General features: G+C 42.3%; 1 protein-coding gene across 1 annotated transcript in view; it reads right to left on the bottom strand.

The window, feature by feature from the left end:
* The window catches only part of LOC144134898 (neprilysin-like), a 48,090-nt gene extending 29,145 nt beyond the window's left edge, over nucleotides 1-18,945 (bottom strand). The window contains exons 1-5 of the mRNA XM_077667706.1: nucleotides 18,787-18,945; nucleotides 16,252-16,365; nucleotides 14,501-14,730; nucleotides 9,572-9,748; nucleotides 4,958-5,117 (exon numbers count right to left, since the gene is read on the bottom strand). Coding sequence (XP_077523832.1) covers nucleotides 4,958-5,117; nucleotides 9,572-9,748; nucleotides 14,501-14,730; nucleotides 16,252-16,365; nucleotides 18,787-18,805 — 700 coding nt within the window. The 5' untranslated portion in view covers nucleotides 18,806-18,945. The remainder of the gene's footprint in view (nucleotides 1-4,957; nucleotides 5,118-9,571; nucleotides 9,749-14,500; nucleotides 14,731-16,251; nucleotides 16,366-18,786) is intronic.
* Between the last annotated feature and the right edge of the window lie 402 nt (nucleotides 18,946-19,347).

The raw sequence follows: 19,347 nt of genomic DNA, 5'->3' as shown, positions 1-19,347 counted from the left end.
TTGGATGCAGATATTCATCATAGGGGAGGGCATTGGCAACAGGCTGAACTCGACAACTTAATATCTACCAGCCAGTAACCGAAACATTATGAACATTATCATTAAAACATTGTACTTAGAAACATCCTGATTCAAGTAATATTCATGTTAATTCGTTTCGCTCGCCCGTATGCGACTGCTTTGCTGCAACGCTTCTAGGGAGAGCTGTGACACAAAATAGGCTTGCAGAAAAGTAGGCGTGAAAATTATAAGATCACTGCGGCACCCGCATTGGAGGAATGCGTAAGCATTGACGCCTCCTCGTTCCTCTTTGCCCTCTTTGGTTCTCTTTACTCTTTACTCACGCATGCTCCGCCCACACTTCCGGTTTTTCAAATCTGCCACCACGCTTTAGCTCCACCCACTTCCGGAGTTTTCAAATGTCACGCCAATTTTGCCCCGGCCCCACCCACGTTTTCGACATTTTTGGCTTTAAGTATTTACCCCACACGCACCTCATGATTTTCCCCGTGAGATTTTTTGATGCTCTATCTAATGTAGCCATTTTTATATAACTCAATCCGTTCGAACATTATCGGGATGACAAGCTCCTGATGACACGAAACCGCAAACATAGTCATACAATGCCTACGCATTAATAAATACATGTATACCGGGGAAGGCATGTTAAGTGAACAGATATTGCATTGTCCCAATGATAAAACAGCTGTTGCGCAAAATTCACTCTTCGGCTCATTTTATTGGTGTGCATTTAGGGTTTTGCCCCGCCGCGGTGGCTCAGAGGTTAGGGCGCTCGACTACTGATCCGGAGTTCCCGGGTTGGAACCCGACCGCGGCGGCTGCGTTTTTATGGAGGAAAAACGCTAAGGCGCTCGTGTGCTGTGCGATGTCAGTGCACGTTGAAGATCCCCAGGTGGTCGAAATTATTCCGGAGCCCTCCACTACGGCACCTATTCGTCTTTTCTTCTTTCACTCCCTCCTTTATCCCTTCCCTTACGGCGCGGTTCAGGTGTCCAAAGATATATGAGACAGATACTGCGCCATTTCCTTTCACCAAAAACCAATTATTATTATTATTGCTTTTAGGGTTTTGAACTTCCGTATAGAAAAGTGCTTGTTGGTACTGAATAGAACACTGCAGTATCTCTAGAGAGCCATTCAGGTTTTCAGAACCTCTCTCCCGCTCCTTAGGTGAAATAAATATCTAAAGGTATTGCGCTAGAATAGTGTTAAAATTTCAAAATTGGAAAAATGGTTTTTGAGTAAAGGAAATGACGCAGTAACTCTCTTATTTAATGTCTTCTGCTGCTGTTTAAGAATCATTGCGCAAAACAAAGGCCGATCTGGACATCGCCATGCCGTCTTTGTGATCGAAGCTTACACCGCGTGTTTTAGCTAAAAAGTTCTGAAATTAAAAAAAATGGCTTTTTGAGTTAGAAACGCGCTTTTTTCTGCATAAGCCTGTCAGCGGTGTAGCAAAGCAGTATACAGCGAATACATGTTAACCTTCACGGCTGGTTAACTAATATCGAGGGAACTTTTTAACAATTAGTGCTATTATTTGCTCAAAGGCGTGTAACCCATCGTAAGGAATAGTAATAAATGTTTTTAGAACATCGAAACGCAGTTACCCTCGACACTGTGGCCGGGCAAATTATGGCTGTGTGATGTCAGTGCACGTTAAAAAACCACAGTCGGTCGAAATTATTCCGAAGACCTGACTACGGCCCTTTCTTTCTTTCTTTCTTTCTTTCTTTCTTTCTTTCTTTCTTTCTTTCTTTCTTTCTTTCTTTCTTTCTCTCTCTTTCCTTCTTTCTTTCTTTCTCTCTTTCTTTCTTTCTCTCTTCCTTTCTTCATTTCCTTCTTCCTTTCCTTCTCTCTTTCTTTCTTTCACTCTCTTTCCTTCTTTTCCTTCTTTCTTTCCTTCTTTCTTTCTCTCTTTCCTTCTTTCTTTCTTTCTCTCTTTCTTCCTTCCTTTCTTTCTTTCTTTCTTTCTTTCTCTCTTTCTTACTTTCTTTCCTTCCCTCTTTCTTCCTTTATTCCTTTCTTTCCTTCTTTCTTTCCTTCTTTTTCCTTCCTTCTTTCTCTCTTTATTTCTTTCTTTCTCTTTTCCTTCCTTTCTTTCTTTTCTCTCTCTCTTCCTTTCTCTCTTTCTTTCTTCCTGGCTCTTCCCTCACTTCCTCCTTTATTCCTTTCCTTACGGCGTGGTTCAGGTGTCGCCGAGATGTGAGACAGATACTGCGCATTTTCCTTTCCTCCAAAGAGAAATTCTGGCTTCAAGAAAGCGCCAAGGTAACTGCATTTTTGAAAAGTTTAAAAAGTTCTATGGATATTACTTACGGTGAGCTACAGGTCTCCAAATAATTATAGAGACTAACAGTAATAGTCGAAAAGTTAGCAATTGAAGTTTAGTTAACCAGCCGACTAGTTAGCATGTCATAGATATATTCTGATGCGCTAAACCTCTGAAGATGCTAAGCCGAGAGAAGGTTTTCTTACCGAAAAAGCATAATTTTAAAAAAAATTCGGCAGAGGCACTTATGAGCGCATACGTGTGGGAGTTCAAAGCATTATGTCCCTTACATCCCGAGTAATTCTGGACAAAAGAATTTTTGAGCGGAAAGCCGTTGATGAACGCAAGTTTTCATATAATGTAAAATTTTGCTATAACCATCAATAGATACGCAGTTCACCCGGCGGCCGTCTTGTACTTTTTTTTCTATTCGCGTTTATGCTATCGGGAAAAGCGTTCCCGATTGGTTTTCTATGGCAGTATTAACTGCTCGATGCGATCGCTGGAAACGCTTTAAAAGAAAGAGTTTCCTACATATCACAATAATGGGCCACAACCTGCAATATTTCCATAACAGTGCGTTGTTTTCTATCTGTCATAATTTTCGCCCGAGAACACTGGACCTGAGAGAGAGATAAACAGGAAGAGGCTTTAGGGGGGAGGGGGGGGGGGAGCGCATGCAAAACCACCAGAAACGCTCTGACAAGAAATGGTTGCATCACAATTTTGATACGGTCCTCTGGGTAGGCATACAACCGAAGGCACATAAGTCGTCGTCTCGAATCCTTATGGCAAGCAAACATTTAACTAAATTAGAACATGCAATCTAACTGCAACGAAGAATTGAATCACACCACTCGAAACGCTGTACGAAAGACGGTTGCGTCACAATTTTGGTACGAATGTGGGGAAAAGCGGCGCAACATAGAAGCCACCTACTGGGCGGGGTATATAGATAAATGACATGTATAAAATTCATGTGGTGCGGGTGCTCAGCGCCTGCTTGCGTCATACGGCCGCTTGATGACGTCACTCTACTTTTCTTGACATCGCTGGCATTTTCTGTGCCATCTGCGAGTACACACACATACCGGCTGCTTTAGTCGTAATGGGGCTAGCAATGCTTCGCATTTTAAGTTCTCAGGTGAAACAGCCGGTATAAAGGTCGATTGCTTTGTGTGTACCCCTCAGTTCTGGCCAATTTCCTAAAGAAACCTGCTCCTCCAGCCCTGTAATGTAAGGAAACTATTGCTGACAAACTCCCGAAGCCAACTGGTCACTGGAGCACTGCGGCGGCACGATCACAAGAACATGGGTGTGGGATCTACCCATTCAGTATCCCCTCCTGGAATCACTGCTAAAGAGGCTGTGAGAACCTTCTGAGGAGACTCAATCACCATATACATAGACATATACATATGCAATCAATCACCATATACATTCTGTCGCCATGAAAACCCGAGACAAATAATACACCTCTACACGCAGCAGACTACCCTCAATCGCGCGCGAAATTTGGGGAGTCCGTTTCGGCGACCTTTTTATGCTGGGACGCTCCTGCGCAGTTATGCTCAGAGATAGCTCTTGTTTAGATTCTTCGAGGCGTCACACTATCATGGCCGCGGCCAGTCAGCATCGTCCCTCTGGGGAGTCAGGAGGCTCCACCCTCCCGGGGAATTCCCGCGCGCGTCGGCGTTGGGGTTGTCGTAGGAGCGCCGAAATTTGAGCGTGCAAAAACAGACGTGAAGAGAAGGAAAGGTGCGAATACGCCTAAATGAAAACTTTGAAACAGATAACCCTGCTTCTACAGTACTCATTACAACAAATTCTTGCTACAGGATATTCGTGATGGAAGTGCTTTAACATCTATTGTTTTAACACCACACTTATATTGTGCGCCCTTTCCAGAGCCCCTTTAACGGCAAGCACCATCATCCCCTTAGAAGGCTCACCCACCGGGGAAGAGTCGAGGGGTCTGCGTCCGTTCTTAATGTCAACCTATTTTCCATTCCAAGGTTCCATGTTTTGTTTTCCCTTTGCTCCCCACAAGACTGTAGAAATGACAGCGCCCTTTACGGAGGTCATGTTTCACGACGAGCGCAATTCTGAGCATCGCGGATTGAATGATCGTTGAAAGCATGCCAAGAGAATTCCCCTCGTGGAGAGGGTAGCAAAATTTGATTTGAAATATATAGAAACACACACACAAACACCTGCACAGAGTCAGCGTCAGCGCGGTACCACAATCGAAGTATCGATGAAAGCTGTACAGAGAAAAGGTTCACAGTGTGGGCACTACAAAAAACCAGCCTGCAGGATGGGAACAAATATGAGGATTTTCTTTTACAGCCTAGGGTTCGCACACTAGGGTTCCCCACGCAACACATCATTTTTGTTTCTACTTTTAGGGTCTACCACTCATAGGGATTTGCAGTTAAATTTAAGTTTGCTTCTCTAATGACACAACTGCCACCCGCGTAGAAGAAAGAACTTTTCTTTCATAATGGGTGACAAATTTTGTGGCTATCTATCACTGAGGAAGCTAGCATTTCCTTTTTCAGCAATATTTCGTTTAGTTGCTGTTCAAAGGACGAACCCTTTTGGTTAAAATAAAACAATTTTGGCCTGTTTCCGCAAATCGCAGTGCAGGGCATCTGTACCTACCGACATGCTCGGCATTAACAATGCGCTCGGCAAGCGTCGCACAGTCCATGCTAGAGTTGTACATCTCCAGGTAGCGAATGTAGACTTGAATCAACTCGGACTGGTTGTACGTCCCGTGTTGCCGCTTCATCCACTCTTCGTCCTCTCTGTGTATTTGCATCTGCGCCAGTGCGGAGCCCCCGAACGACATGCCCCTACTCAGATACTGCTTCCATCCACAGTAATAATGCCGCTCAAGAGAGCGAAATTCCTCATGTGTGTTTAACTCCAGCATTCATAAACTGAAAATATTGGATGTTCAACTGCATAGTGATCCTGTTTTGAGAACTCGTTTTCTGCTAGCGTACTGAGCAGTTGTGAAATAGTAACAATTTTTTTTGTTTAGTTAATATAATTGCTACTCATAACGGACAGTGGTATCGGCTCATGACAGCTATTTTCAGAAAGCCAATCTAAAATAAAAGTTTTGCTAGTTTGTGTATTAAAATAATGTGCGTTCTCGCAATCACGTCCTACTTTAACGAATTCTACTTAGTAAAACTATTCCCTAAGAGGTTTCGCCTCGGTTATGCGTCCCATTTTGCCGCATTTCCTATACTCCTTAACGCTCGGAGCGGTACTTACTGGCCTTGGGATGGCAATAGTGTCAGAATATTCTGTTCTGCGTGAGCATAGCTAGGCGCCCACTGAGGGAGTTAGAGACATTAGACGCGGCAGTTGCAGGAAAGCTAAGCCGCTCGGCGAGCTCGCAAGAGGGAAAAGAATCTTTTACGCACTGAAAACACTCAAAACTATGATAAAGTTCAGGGCAGTCCTTCAGCTGTTAATAATATACAGCTTTAATGCCCCGTGCACGAACAACATATAATCCTCGTACAAACCTCGAACGCAGAGTGCCCTCTTGAAAATGCATGAGGCACTCACTCTTCCAAGCTATTTCCATTTGCATTGTCGATAGGAATTGTAAGTACAGACGTTTGCTATTACATTATATAACTAAGGTACTTTAGGACAATGCATGGAGTACATTAAATGCCGTTCTATCATAAATATAGAAATAGAAAAACTCCACCAAAGCTATTATCTATTACGTGTTGTTGGATTTTAACGTTACAGATCCCAGCACGAACAGGTTGTTTTTCTTAGTAGCTATGTGGATGACCAACATTGAATACTAAGAGAACTTTCAAGCAGACTGCATCAAATCTAAAAGTCCTACAACGGCGTTTTCAGAGTATTGCCAAGAAGAAAAATATTAAAAAAATAATTCCTCGCTTTTAGTTCAGGGCGGTGTCTCTGTGAGCACTAGGAACTACAAACCAGAGCTGTCCAGCGGTGAATGAGCTCAACGTTCAAGGTTCCGAAGCAATGGAGTGCCAGGAACACCTTTCTAAATAGCGGGTGGTTGTTGCATATTTCATAACTCATTTTGCTGCCGCCCTCACTCTACCCAGAGTGCAGTGCAGCCGTCTGCGCATGAGTGGATATACTTTTCATACAACGAAAAAAAAGCAATGACAACAGCAGCGCAGCTGGAATTGAGCTGCAAACGATACATCCCGAGCTGGACAAGCAAGCACATCACTACACTTTCTTTGTTTTTTACCTCATTGACACAGACATAATAAAGATACTTGGCTAACTCGAGGATAATGGCTTTTGCGTTTAAATACATATAAATCATGTAGTTTGGTTCACGCGGCTTCTTCGTGCGTATGTGCGGACTTCAGCAGCCAAATTCGCAATCGAATTCATAGATGGCTACCACGGAACAAGTTTCACAGCTCAAAATAACGATTAAAAAATCCAGGAATATGGTGCACATCTTATAAAATCTTCTTTCGGAAGATATAACTGTCAGCTTTCCTCTCGTCAACGGAGGCCAGTGGCGTTTTGTTGCATAAATAATGATGTAAAACAATCAGCGCGAAAACCAAAGACAAAGGACAAGGGAGCAGACACATGAGACGATTAACAAGCGCTTGTTAATCACCTCATGAGTCTGTTTCCTTGCTTTTTTTTCTCTATTTCTCGCGCTAATTTCTTTAGATAATGCACCACCATCCAACCTGAAAGCATGCCGTTCTGAAGTCTTTTATTAAATGACAAAATGGCTGCTCTGAAGCCCACATCGAGCGCTCACACCACAATAGCACTGCAATAATTGCAGGAGACACTTAAGCTCCCCACTAAGGGTACGACGTGATAGCTTTAGTGGGTGAGTGCCCATATAAAGCTCCGCTTAACGAAGCCATACGACCGTGCCTGCGTGGCCTAGGGGGAGTATGTAAGACTCCGAATGGAAGGGTGCAGAAGGGGTTTGATTCCCTTCAGCTTTCCGTCTGCTTTGAGAAGCCCGATTTGGCAGCTGCTCCCAAATCGGCCATGTCACGAGACGTTGGGCACCACTATGACCAATCGATGCCCGGCCATGTCAGCTGCCAGCTACCATCTGCCAGAGCCATGCTAGAGATTTTTCGCTCACAACGCCGACGCCTGATTTTCTGAAAAACAGGACTTTTAACGCTATCGCTTTAATTTGAGGTATTTAGTGCCACTGTTTTGGGGACTCGCATCGTTTTACAAGAATTTAGTGGAAGCCTTTGCCTTGAGCCCAAGTGTCACTCACTTCTGCTGAGCGTTCCTCCTCGGAACCGGGCTGTTGTGAAATATATGCGTTAAAATGTGAACTGTACCCCCAACGGTAACACATTATTTTCACTCAGCGATGATTCTCTCATTTGTCTGCGGTTAAACAAAAACTTTAGAACGCAGTCCACTCTCATGCTTCTAAACAGAAGTGGAAGACTAAGCTCGACGGAATTTAGTGGGAGCATTTTCTTAGATTTACCACTTCTTCCGCTGCACAGAACATCTTTTTGCTAACATTCTACGGAAGCAGCGGCCGAAGTGTACTGAGAGAGATTCGGATCAGAAGTGGCCGCATAGATCCGCTGTGATATGAGAGCGAGGAGAGGTGATCTGTCTGCTGAAAGAGAAGTATCAACCAGTAGGTAATTCAAGCTAAGTTAACACCACTTAAAAAGAGTATTGCAGCACGTTTACTCTATTTGGCAGCGTACCAGCTTCCGGGGTCCAATATTACACTATTTCATCATTTAGCGCCTTCCATCATTTTGTTCGGTATTCTTGTTATTTATTTCTCTCCGCTTAATTTCTTGAACCATTTCCTCAATGCAGCTTCGCCTGATATATCATGAGAAGAAACGCCTTCTAAATTATACAGCGACCACAATTCTCGCCTGATGCCCTTTTTAGTGCGATAGCAATGAACCGCAGTTAGCTGTTGTGTGTTTGTCTGTCTGTCTGTTGCTCGGAAGCCTCGTTTCAGGCAGGCTCCCCACCGGGTTGTGGGCAACCTTGCGTATATATATATATATATATATATATATATATATATATATATATATATATATATATATATATATATATATATATATATGACCTCTGAATATCGCGTCCGGTGCGATATTCGGAGGTCGTGTTTTCGGATCCCACCGGCGGCATGGTTGTTTTTTCTGCTGCTTTATTAGTAATTTTCTTTAAACCGATTGATTGACACTACAAATAAAAAAAAAGATTAAAAACATTTCCCTATGCCCCTTGGTTTCGGTGACTGTTGGCTTCCTTAATATATATATATATATATATATATATATATATATATATATATATATATATATATATATATATATATATATATATATATATATATATATATATATATATATATATATATATCCATTATTGACGGACAAAAGTTGTTCAGGTAGCAATTAATTGGTTAATGCTCCATGTACGAAATTGATCGTCATTTGTTTTAAAACTGTCGATCCCTTTCAACAACGATTAAGCGATGCGCCACTGCCCTGCGATGGCAGGTTGTGCCCCAACCTATATATATATATATATATATATATATATATATATATATATATATATATATATATATATATCCATTATTGACGGACAAAAGTTGTTCAGGTAGCAATTAATTGGTTAATGCCCCATGTACGAAATTGATCGTCATTTGTTTTAAAACTGTCGATCCCTTTCAACAACGATTAAGCGATGCGCCACTGCCCTGCGATGGCAGGTTGTGCCCCAACCTATATATATATATATATATATATATATATATATATATATATATATATATATATATATATATATATATATATATATATATATATATATATATATATATATATATATATATATATATATATATACGATTAAGCGATGCGCCACTGCCCTGCGATGGCAGGTTGTGCCCCAACCTATATATATATATATATATATATATATATATATATAGGTTGGGGCACAACCTGCCATCGCAGGGCAGTGGCGCATCGCTTAATCGTTGTTGAAAGGGATCGACAGTTTTAAAACAAATGACGATCAATTTCGTACATGGGGAATTAACCAATTAATTGCTACCTGAACAACTTTTGTCCGTCAATAATGGATCCCCACACCGGAACCGAAATGAAAACCGAAGTGCTAGCGCAAATAATTCGCAATTTGAACAAACTACTCAAATCGGCTCCTTTTTCGTAGTATTATAGTATCAGAGGAAACTACTGGTACCTTTAAGCGATGTCCGGCGTAAGGGATACTCCTGTACAAGCTGAAACTCACGAAGGTAGGGAAGCCGTATACGAAACTGAGCTGAGCGATGCGGTCCGGGATGTCGAAGCTGGGGTCGTCGGTCATGTTGGAGGGGTCGAGGTCCAGACGGGAGAGCAGCGGCTTTAACAAATGGGCCTGCGGATGAAGTAACATGAAAAGCACCCATGCAGTAAAACGCTGCGAGGATAACATGTTCGCGCACATTGAACGATATGCGTAAGGGAAATCTTGAGTAAAGGAACTTTAAATATGTTATCATTTACGCCCGCGAAAAAAAAATCTGCCATGTTTTTCTATGGCAGATGGCACTGCCTGTATAACAGAGCCAATTATCGGGTACCCGTATTTTTCGCGCATAATTCTCGCTGAGACACGAAAAGAGCTGGGCCCGCCCCAGCTGTTTCAAACCGTGACCTTCCAACCGCCGCTTCAAACCTTGGAGTTAATAAGCGCGCAACGAAAGACCGCGCATAGAACGACGGGAAGCCCATTTCCCATCATTCCGCCTTCCGTGTGATGTCTTTTGTTGAGCGTCGTCTATTATAAGCGGTGTACCAACATGGCCAGAAGCGTGTTTTAAAACAACAATACACCTTTCTGTGACAATTACAATGACTGTGGATAAACAGCTCTTGGCCGTCATGTCTCCTGATATTTCGCCAAAAGTCAGCCTGCTACGATAAACACGTAAATGATACGAAGAACCTTTCATACCACACACAGAAAACTCAGATTCTAAACGCACCTGCCGGAATTGTAGAAGTCTCCCCAATTCGGCGCCAGGAATTGATACATGCAAGATTGGTTCACCGACGCTTGTGATTTTCACGTACCGGTTATTATTAAATCAAAATTAGTTAAATCTTCATTTCAGGACCGCTTATACCTCAAGCAGGTGCTGTCTCCTATGTACGGTGAGTAATATCCAAAATAGAAGATATGGCGAAGTATGCGCACTCCTAAGACGAGTCGAGAATGGTGTTAAGCTTGGCCTTTGCACACCAGTGCGACACTCACATTGGCCAATGCATTGAGGTTGCAGGGGATGGGTTTTAGCCAAGCACCACCGCCATGCTCTTCTCTCGTACTACCGCTAAACGCTTCCAATGCATACGCTTTGAAACTTCTTTTGCGTACGAAAAAGCAAGTTCTGCCACTAAGAAAGATGTCCTTTCGAGATGTTATCCGTGAGAGCGTAAGAATAATTCTATTAAAAATGTTCACCGGCTCTGACGCATTTTGACTCAACGAAGAATGATCATTCGAGTCATTCCACACCTGGTCAGGCAGACATACCTCGGAGTTGTTTGGGTTGGATCCGAGGCGGAGGCATGCCCGGTACAGCCCGGCTGCCTTCTCCGTGGCCGTCTGACCACTTGCCGGAACGGGAATCCTCGACAGCATGGCTTTGATAGCTCGACGCGTATTGTAGTTTATCTGAGTATAGGGAGATGGCGCCGGCACAATGGACGCGCAATGATAAGGTTTGGCTATGTAAGCATAAATGGCGTTGACCTATTTTCAATGTGTTTACAGTTATTTGCAAACGCAAGCAGGCAATGAATTTTGTTTCTTAGCCGCGTAGAGCTCTAAAACTGTGTAAGGTAAGGAAAACTGCTTTCCTCACCTTTCTTAACCTTTTAGCTTTTAGTGGTGCCGTAAGGCCTCCATTATGCGGCTGAAAACCAAACTTGATTGTCCGGTTTATTTCGGCAATTTCGGCGTGTATAGGGCACAAATATCAGTGGCGCTGAATGCCAGGCGTTCCATATTAAAGTTACTGTGCGTTTTAAAAAGGCATTGCCATAGCAAAAATCAAAGCCAGTGATGGCTTAGTATTGGAAGGCATAGAGAGCCATATTTTTTGTTCTTTAAAGTTAGTAAGTCCGTGTATACTATATAAATGAATTTCTGATTATCGGCATTATGAATAAGGTCTTAATTAAGAAGCTGTAGGTTTTCATGAAAAACAGTTGGCTAAAATATTTGCACCAAAGTGCAGTTTACTCAGCCTTACTGGCCTTAAAGTAAAGTTGCCACTTGACCGCTTCTGGAGCATACTTCCCGCTCAATGAAGACAGAAAGTCCCGTTGGGGAGAGCGGTCTTTATAAAAACGATTTTTATTCTTTGATCTTGTTCTTTTAGTAGCACCGTTCTGGCGATGAGCTTTTTGTTTTATGCAAGCCTTGCTTTAGGGCCGGTAGAAAACCTAGTTTAGATAAATATTCCCTGGTGCAAAGATTTCGGCTCGCTGCTCTTTATATAGCCATGCAAAATCCGCGTTGACAATTTGTTTACAACGCCAATGTATAAAAAGTTAGATAACAAGGTGTTTTGTAATCAAGTTTTCTGAACGACTAATTTATGCCGTCTAAGCCATGCTACTCTCAAAAAAGTGAATTCGTTTCACTCGCCTAGGTCACACCGTACTTTTATCATACTTTTAACTAGGACACTTGGTATATTACCCAATTGAGTGCAGGGAGCGGAAAGTAAAGATGGTAAATTTTTTTCCATTTTGTTAGAGACATGTAGTTGCTAACTAGAATTCGGCCAAGCACAGCCATGCAGCTGCGAATGTAAGCTACAAACCTTTGCAGAAATTTCGCAGTTGATGAAAAGATCATCTTTATCCGGGGGTGGAACCCGGAACCACCTAATCGAAGATTTCCCTCTACGAACTATGATAACCAAGATGGCTAGTACATGGTACAGTAAGATATTTCCTGAAGACATTAGACTTTTTATGTGCCAGTTAAAATGTCAAAGTTCAAAATGCGCCGTCGAATCACTCAAAAATCTGGCACATCTACTGACAGGACACGGCAGCACAATCGCGAGTCAATCAATAATAATTTTTTTCTTATCTGTATACACCGTTAACGCGCCGAGAGATCACCGTGAATGCCCGACCTACGATGCACTCAACGGACATTCATTTCTGGATGTTTACGATTTGCATTTTTTCGCCTTTTCTGATGATAATTTAGAAGAGCGGAAAGTTGGGAATGTTCGAGTAAATGCATAGCTGAGAAAGGCGCTGAAGGGAGCACACAGACAACGAAAAGAATTACAAGAACAGGCGCAAACTCACGACTGAAGTTCATTCGAGAAAGGTGCGCGTATAAATAGAAATACAAATTGACTTTGTGTTCTTGTGCGGTTTTTGTTCCTATTTATGTGCGTACACCTTTACCGAATAGAGTTCAGTTGCGAGTTAGCAACTGTCCTTGTAATTATTTTCTTTATCCGAGTGTTCCCTTTCGCGCTTTCTTCAACTATGTCAGATGACGATGTCACCCCCTCTGTTCGTGCATGCAGTTATGACAGGTAGAAGAGAGCCAACATCAGGTAAGAAGTCAAAGAATGCGACGCGTTATTGTCGCTGAATGACCGCAGATTGCGTGGATATCAAGTCATGCGCCGCGTCATGAAAGATGTTAGCAGCGCAAAGGGGCTCAAGAAGGCCTCTATAACTGACCACATACAAGCGCAATACGCTTGCGTCTGGCGTCCCGTAACATTTCTAGTCGAGCGTGGCCAGTTTACAACATGTGTTTTCAGGTTCCAAAGAATACAAGCGTGACAGCTGGCTTACGAAGGCGTGCAACGAAATGTGTTAATTTGCTGCGTGTGTGCTCACAAGAAAGAGAGAGCAACTTGAATTCCACTGTAGCAACGCCCTGCCATCGCAGTCTTATGGGTATGACTGGAATTCTCGAGGCTGGCAGTCGGGCTCCAGCATCAGAATTACACAGGACGTCCTTGATTACAGGTCTGCAACCCAGCAAGCAGAATCACTAGCGCACGCACTTTTAACGCTATTGTAGCTAAGCAGGAAAGTGGCAAGAACGCCCTCCATCAATCCTTAGCTAATACCACGAAGAGGCATGTTTTATAGTTAGTGCTGAAATACGAAAATTAGAGAAAGCGACCAAAATCCCGCCTGTAGTCATCACCAAAGGTATACAAGTAATAATAAAAGTTTTAATGCAGAGCACTAGGAAAATAACGCGATACAACAGTGAACCCAACAACTCCACAACATTTTCACTTAGTTACTATAAAGCGTTGGCAAACGCTATGCAATTAAATATATATATATATATATATATATATATATATATATATATATATATATATATATATATATATATATATATATATATATATATATATATATACATACATACGCATATACGCATGTAACGACTACCAAGACAGTCCACCTTTATACTTAACAAGAAAGAAAAACACCTAATAAAAATAAAATAAACATGTATTTTGAAAAACATTTCTTCAAGTATAAATAATGTTGGTAGCGCTGTAATCCTTTCTTGAGTTTCTCACTTTTGCAGACCAACCAGGGAGACTAAACTAAACAAGTCTCATATGAAGATACCAACAACTGAACCACGGATCATCGCAACTGAATCCCCCAAAGCAAGACAAGAAGTCAAAAATTATATAAGTGCAGCAAGAAACATGTAATCATGTGAAGACAGTATTCAACGAACTAGGTATTGTGTAATTTCTTGTAGAATCGTATATCTAACCGAACTTTCTGCTCCATTCTCGAAGCCCTGTAATTAATTAAAGCCCCTGAGCCGGGCTCGCCTTGGCTGCGGATCTACTTTGGTGGCATATCATAACCCCCACCCCCTTCTTTCTTTTTGTGCGATTCAAATTCTTCTTTGGCACCCCTGCCCTCATTGGTTTATCTTAACATTGGATTAAACCCGTTGCGCCCATCGGCGGTGCGGGCTGGGCACTTTTATTTTTCTTTCTTGTCCTTGTCTACTGTAACATATGTATTGCTCCAATATAAATGACTAAATTGCACGCATCATGCATCTTTGAGGCAAATCTTTGTAATAATCACTCACTTTTATTAACGCGTCTGCACCCCCACTGAATGTACTGCAGGCAAAGTTGTAGAAGTCATTGCAAGGGTCGTAGCTCCAGTTGAGCGCCGCGTTGACCAGCTCTGCGGTGAGCCGAGCGCCACTCGGTACAGATGCGGACGAGGAACTCAAAGGGGTGGTCGTCATACTGCGCGGACTGGCCTGAGATCCCGGGAATGACGGCGATGCAGGTACTGCTCTCGATGTGGTCACTGCAGATGCCGGTATACGAAGGAGCCGTAGATTAGATGACACGTGGGACTTTTTCCTCGCATGCAAAAAGCGCAGGTGTCTGGTTGACTGCTGTCCTGACACGGCTAACTTGAGATTCTGCGTTTGTGTTGCTTCTGCATTCCCGTGAACGTGGGCCTTTTTGTTGAGCGCAGTATTTCAGCCTAAATGTCCGACCTGATACTACCGTGTCAACGAGAATTCAAAATGCGTACAAGAAGCGCACCACTAGAAACCATAGAATGCTGTGTAGATTTCTTTCGAACTACAGCGCAATTCCTTACGTATAGGGAGTCAGCGGCATTTTATTACACTCGATCTGCGGAAGCCACTGCAATCGCAGATACAGGAGAAATCGCAAGAATGGAACCGTCTGTCCTTTCTCAAACGCGCATTCGCTCTTGTTGTTTTAGTTAACTGTGAAAAGGCGTCCCTCCGGTTTTTCCTAGTGGAGGAAGCGATGGTTAGCACTTAGCGCGCTGACTCGTTTGACCGCTTGGCAGCGCTAGAGGCCCTGTCAATGAGATTTTGAACGTCGCCATGCACAAGCGCTAGGAATCGTGCATAATTAACGGTTAATAAAAGATGAAATCCAAGCTATATACTTAGGATGTGTACAGGAGACAAAAATACAGCGACAGCTGCTTCTGCCGAGTCTACCAATAAAAAGTTGAAATATCCTGTTAGAGCACCTTTAAATATTTGAAATTTTGCACTCCAGAAAAGTGCATACCAAAGAAAGGCATTTTTATCTGCTGCGGGTGTCCGCAGTTTAGTAAATTGGAATTATTATGTAATTTAAGAACGTATGCTGTATGTCTCATAGTGCTGTCCTGCTAACGGTCCAAAACAATAGTCCCAGCCGAGAAAACTAGCGTGGTTCTTAGTTGCGCATATTCTCCCGATTATGGATGCAGATTTACAAAAGAAGTATGCATGACAAAGGTTAGCGCTTCCATTATGTTATCTATGTAAACGTATTTTTTTCTATCGAGAAATGTTACTGAAACTGTTAAGTCATCTGAGGCAGAGAATTAGAGTTATTCGTGAAACACTGCTAGTGATGCATCATCGCTATGGCATCATAATCAAGGTTCACCTTCCATCAACGCTGCGGATACAATTACTGCATATTACAGAAGAAAACAGGGAAAATATCGGTGCACAATTTTACAAGCTGAGCCAGCGGTTTGAAGAAATTTACACGCAATTCATTTCAACGTTCATTGACAAGATATTTCACCACGGCTAAAAAGAAATAGTTTGAATCGCTTCCAGAACCCATTTTTGAGTTAGCCACCGCAAATTGCTAACATCCCCTTACAGAAGCGTAGCGCAGATGCTTAATGCATTTGCGAAATATAGTGTCGCTGACGTTGGCGCTCACTAATATTTCCTATTTGCATGCTTATTTTTCAATTCGTTTTTATTATTCGATATGTCGCTCCCGATCCAAGATCATACCCCCGTAAAAAAAAGACGCTGGAACCGTTACTACTTACGTTTTATCTTGGAACTTTTGTGTTCTGTGCTGGCCCCGGTGGCAGAACCCTCGGCCTCACCAGTCCTATTGCGCCGGTCGATATCGGTACCAGCAACTTCGCTGCTGATCTCCTCTGCATTGCATTCAGTAGGAATGAAAGCTATATGGGCTGTGGGGCTGCTAAGCCTAATTTTGTCATGATCCACTGGAAAGTATCCAAAATGTTGCTACATACTTACTACCAACAGCTAATTCTGTATAAATTTTCGTTCAATATGAATGCCGCGTTCATCCTTTTGTTATGCATACGAACCACCTGAGCGCCCTTAGGATGAACAGAAAGAGCTAAGTGGGTGATCCATATCTCTACTTACATAATACACCGGAACACTCCTGTGTTATTACATGTTTTAAGGAATTACGTTGAATTTCCTGAGCCAGCTTACTCCAAAGCGCGGCACATGCATTTCAACGAAATCAAGCAAAATACATACGTTGGAAAAGGTGTTCGCTGCGCACTCGTTCAATTAAGGCATCTACTGCTGTCAATAAGCTTCAACAAAGCTGACAGATTGTTGCATCATTGATTATAACTACATTGCCGAAATAACACGACTTGTACTGTTTTGCATTTTCGGAGCGGTATTTCACTTCCTTATATATATATATATATATATATATATATATATATATATATATATATATATATATATATATATATATATATATATATATATATATATATATATATATATATATATATATATATATATATATATATATATATATATATTCAAAAACGCTACCTTAAATACGAAAAAGCAAGCAAGAAGCGACCATCGCTTTCCATGCAATAGAACACTGCTGTCACAATTGCTCACAATTCTACAATAATATTCGAAACGGTACAAAACCATTTAATGCGTTATTGTGACATGAGCATGCTGCTTGACCGTAAGTAAACCGGCAATGGATTCTTGTGCATTGCTAAATTTGGAACGAAGGTCCCTATTTGGCAATGGCCTGCTTCAACGTCTTGAACTCCGGTCGCCTGCGAGTCTTTGCGGCTTCTCGACGACGTAGAGATAGCCATGGTTAAGACGAAGAAAATTCGTTTCTGCGATCGACAAGGCGCAAGTTCCCTTAAAAAAAAAAACAGACCTACGGCGCCACGGTGTGTACAGTCAGCGACGCAGTGGCGTTGTTTGTCGCCGCCGGCTGACCATAAACGACTCCGCAGAGTGAGTCATCGCGAAGACGCATTCGGCGCGCATATAAGAAAACCAAGTTGAAGCCTGGTCCCTGTGCTTGGTAGTGTACTTTACCAGCTCCAGTTGCTTTCTCCAAGATTGAGGCTACTACCAAACAAAATATCCAAATGAAGCGAAGCGTTAATATCACGGCCCCTAAAATGCAATCTGTTAGGGCTGAGCGCACACATCTCATGCATAATTACATTGACATACGTAACTATGCACAATTAAAGGCATAAACATAGCTTTTCTTTTGTTCTTTAAATGTGCATCATTCTCTTTTGTGCCCTGGTGCTAACGAGCACGTGATCTTTAGCAGTGGGTATTTAGCAACCGCCCAAATTTATTGACAAAACTGTAACCGAGGAAAATCTTCTATATCTATAGAATCTTCAAGCCCGATCAGATGGGTGCATGTGATAGCTATTTACTCGTAGTCCAACTAATTCCAGGAGTATGCAGTAGATATGGGGAATTAATTTCCTCATTTTAGACAAGACTTTCACGATGGATACTGCGAATGAAGCCCAATAACGCACATTGCCATCACTACGAGCACGCTCGGAGCTCGATGTGCTCATAAACAAAAGATCACTGTAATAGTTACGGTCTCCGAAGCCTCAGTGCCACTCTCTGGCTCCTGTTCCATACAAACATACCGAAACAAAAACTGATTAAAATATTTGCATACACGGTGCTCTTTTGCGCACACGGATGCTGTGGTCAGTTTTTTCGAGTTTTGTCATGAACTGTGCAATGAAGTAACAAGGTATTCGTTATCCACAGGAATGTACCCGATTCTGTGAGGAGGGTGACAACGCCCTGTTCAAGGTTGACATCACTTTCTTAATATATTTCTTTTCCTCACCAATGCCGGAAAACATCGTCTTTTCCTAGGTGAAAACCGAAACCATTTTCTCGTGCAGTGTGGTGACAACGAGGCAGTTTTGATGCAGATAAGGTAACAATGCCAACATTTTTTAACAATGAGGTGGCTATAGCTCTATATGTTTTTGGTTGCGTGCTTTTCTGATAAGCTCATTATTCGAACTTCCACCACGCAGTCTTTACATGGCGGCAGGTTTTATCACACAAGCGGAATTAGAGGTGGAACGCACAAAACCCGATTCTATCCGACATTACACATATAAGGAAATGATTAACATTTCTTCCTTTATCCTGTGTAAGCGACAAAAACGCTGTACATTATTATAAATTGTTAGTTATGTTGAACGCCTAAAAATGTGAGGCGGGGGGTGGAGACACAACTTTTAACTTTTGGGTTCTAAATTATTTCTCACCATTGTCGTCAGTTCTCATGTAGACGAAGGTGGTTACTCCGAAAGCTGCCAGGAAGAGTAGACAGAAGACGCTGGTAGCGATCTCTGTCCTGTGGACGCTACTGTTCGCTTCGTGTTCAACGTTTTCAATCCCAAGTGCGTATGTTGAATCACGGCTTGGAAGGGCGTCCTCAGAACGACCTGCGAGGAATTGTGCAAGGGAAAGATGTTAGCACCCCTACTCCGGCAAAGTGAACTTCTTTTGGCTCTCCAAGCGCCGCCCTTCTAAGCAAATTTCAATGCTTCTCTCTGCCACACTCAAGTGTATACAGCAGGATATAATAAGTGGCTATTCACTGGAAAAGGGTTTATCATGTGAAACATGTCTGTATGAGAATAAGCCTGTCCAAAATGAGAAGCGCTGTCCATTGCAAACGGCAAAGGGGATGGGATAGCAAACCTATGTTCTTTAAAGGATATATTTTAACAGGCTGGTTTTATAATAAAGCTCCGAGGAATCTCTGTCGCCGGCCATGTACGCTCAGCTCACTGAAGAGCCTGTTAATCGAGGAACTGCTAAAA

This window comes from Amblyomma americanum, chromosome 5, assembly GCF_052857255.1.
Source record: "Amblyomma americanum isolate KBUSLIRL-KWMA chromosome 5, ASM5285725v1, whole genome shotgun sequence".
Classification (NCBI taxonomy): domain Eukaryota; kingdom Metazoa; phylum Arthropoda; class Arachnida; order Ixodida; family Ixodidae; genus Amblyomma; species Amblyomma americanum.
This window is presented reverse-complemented; position numbering and strand designations above follow the sequence as displayed.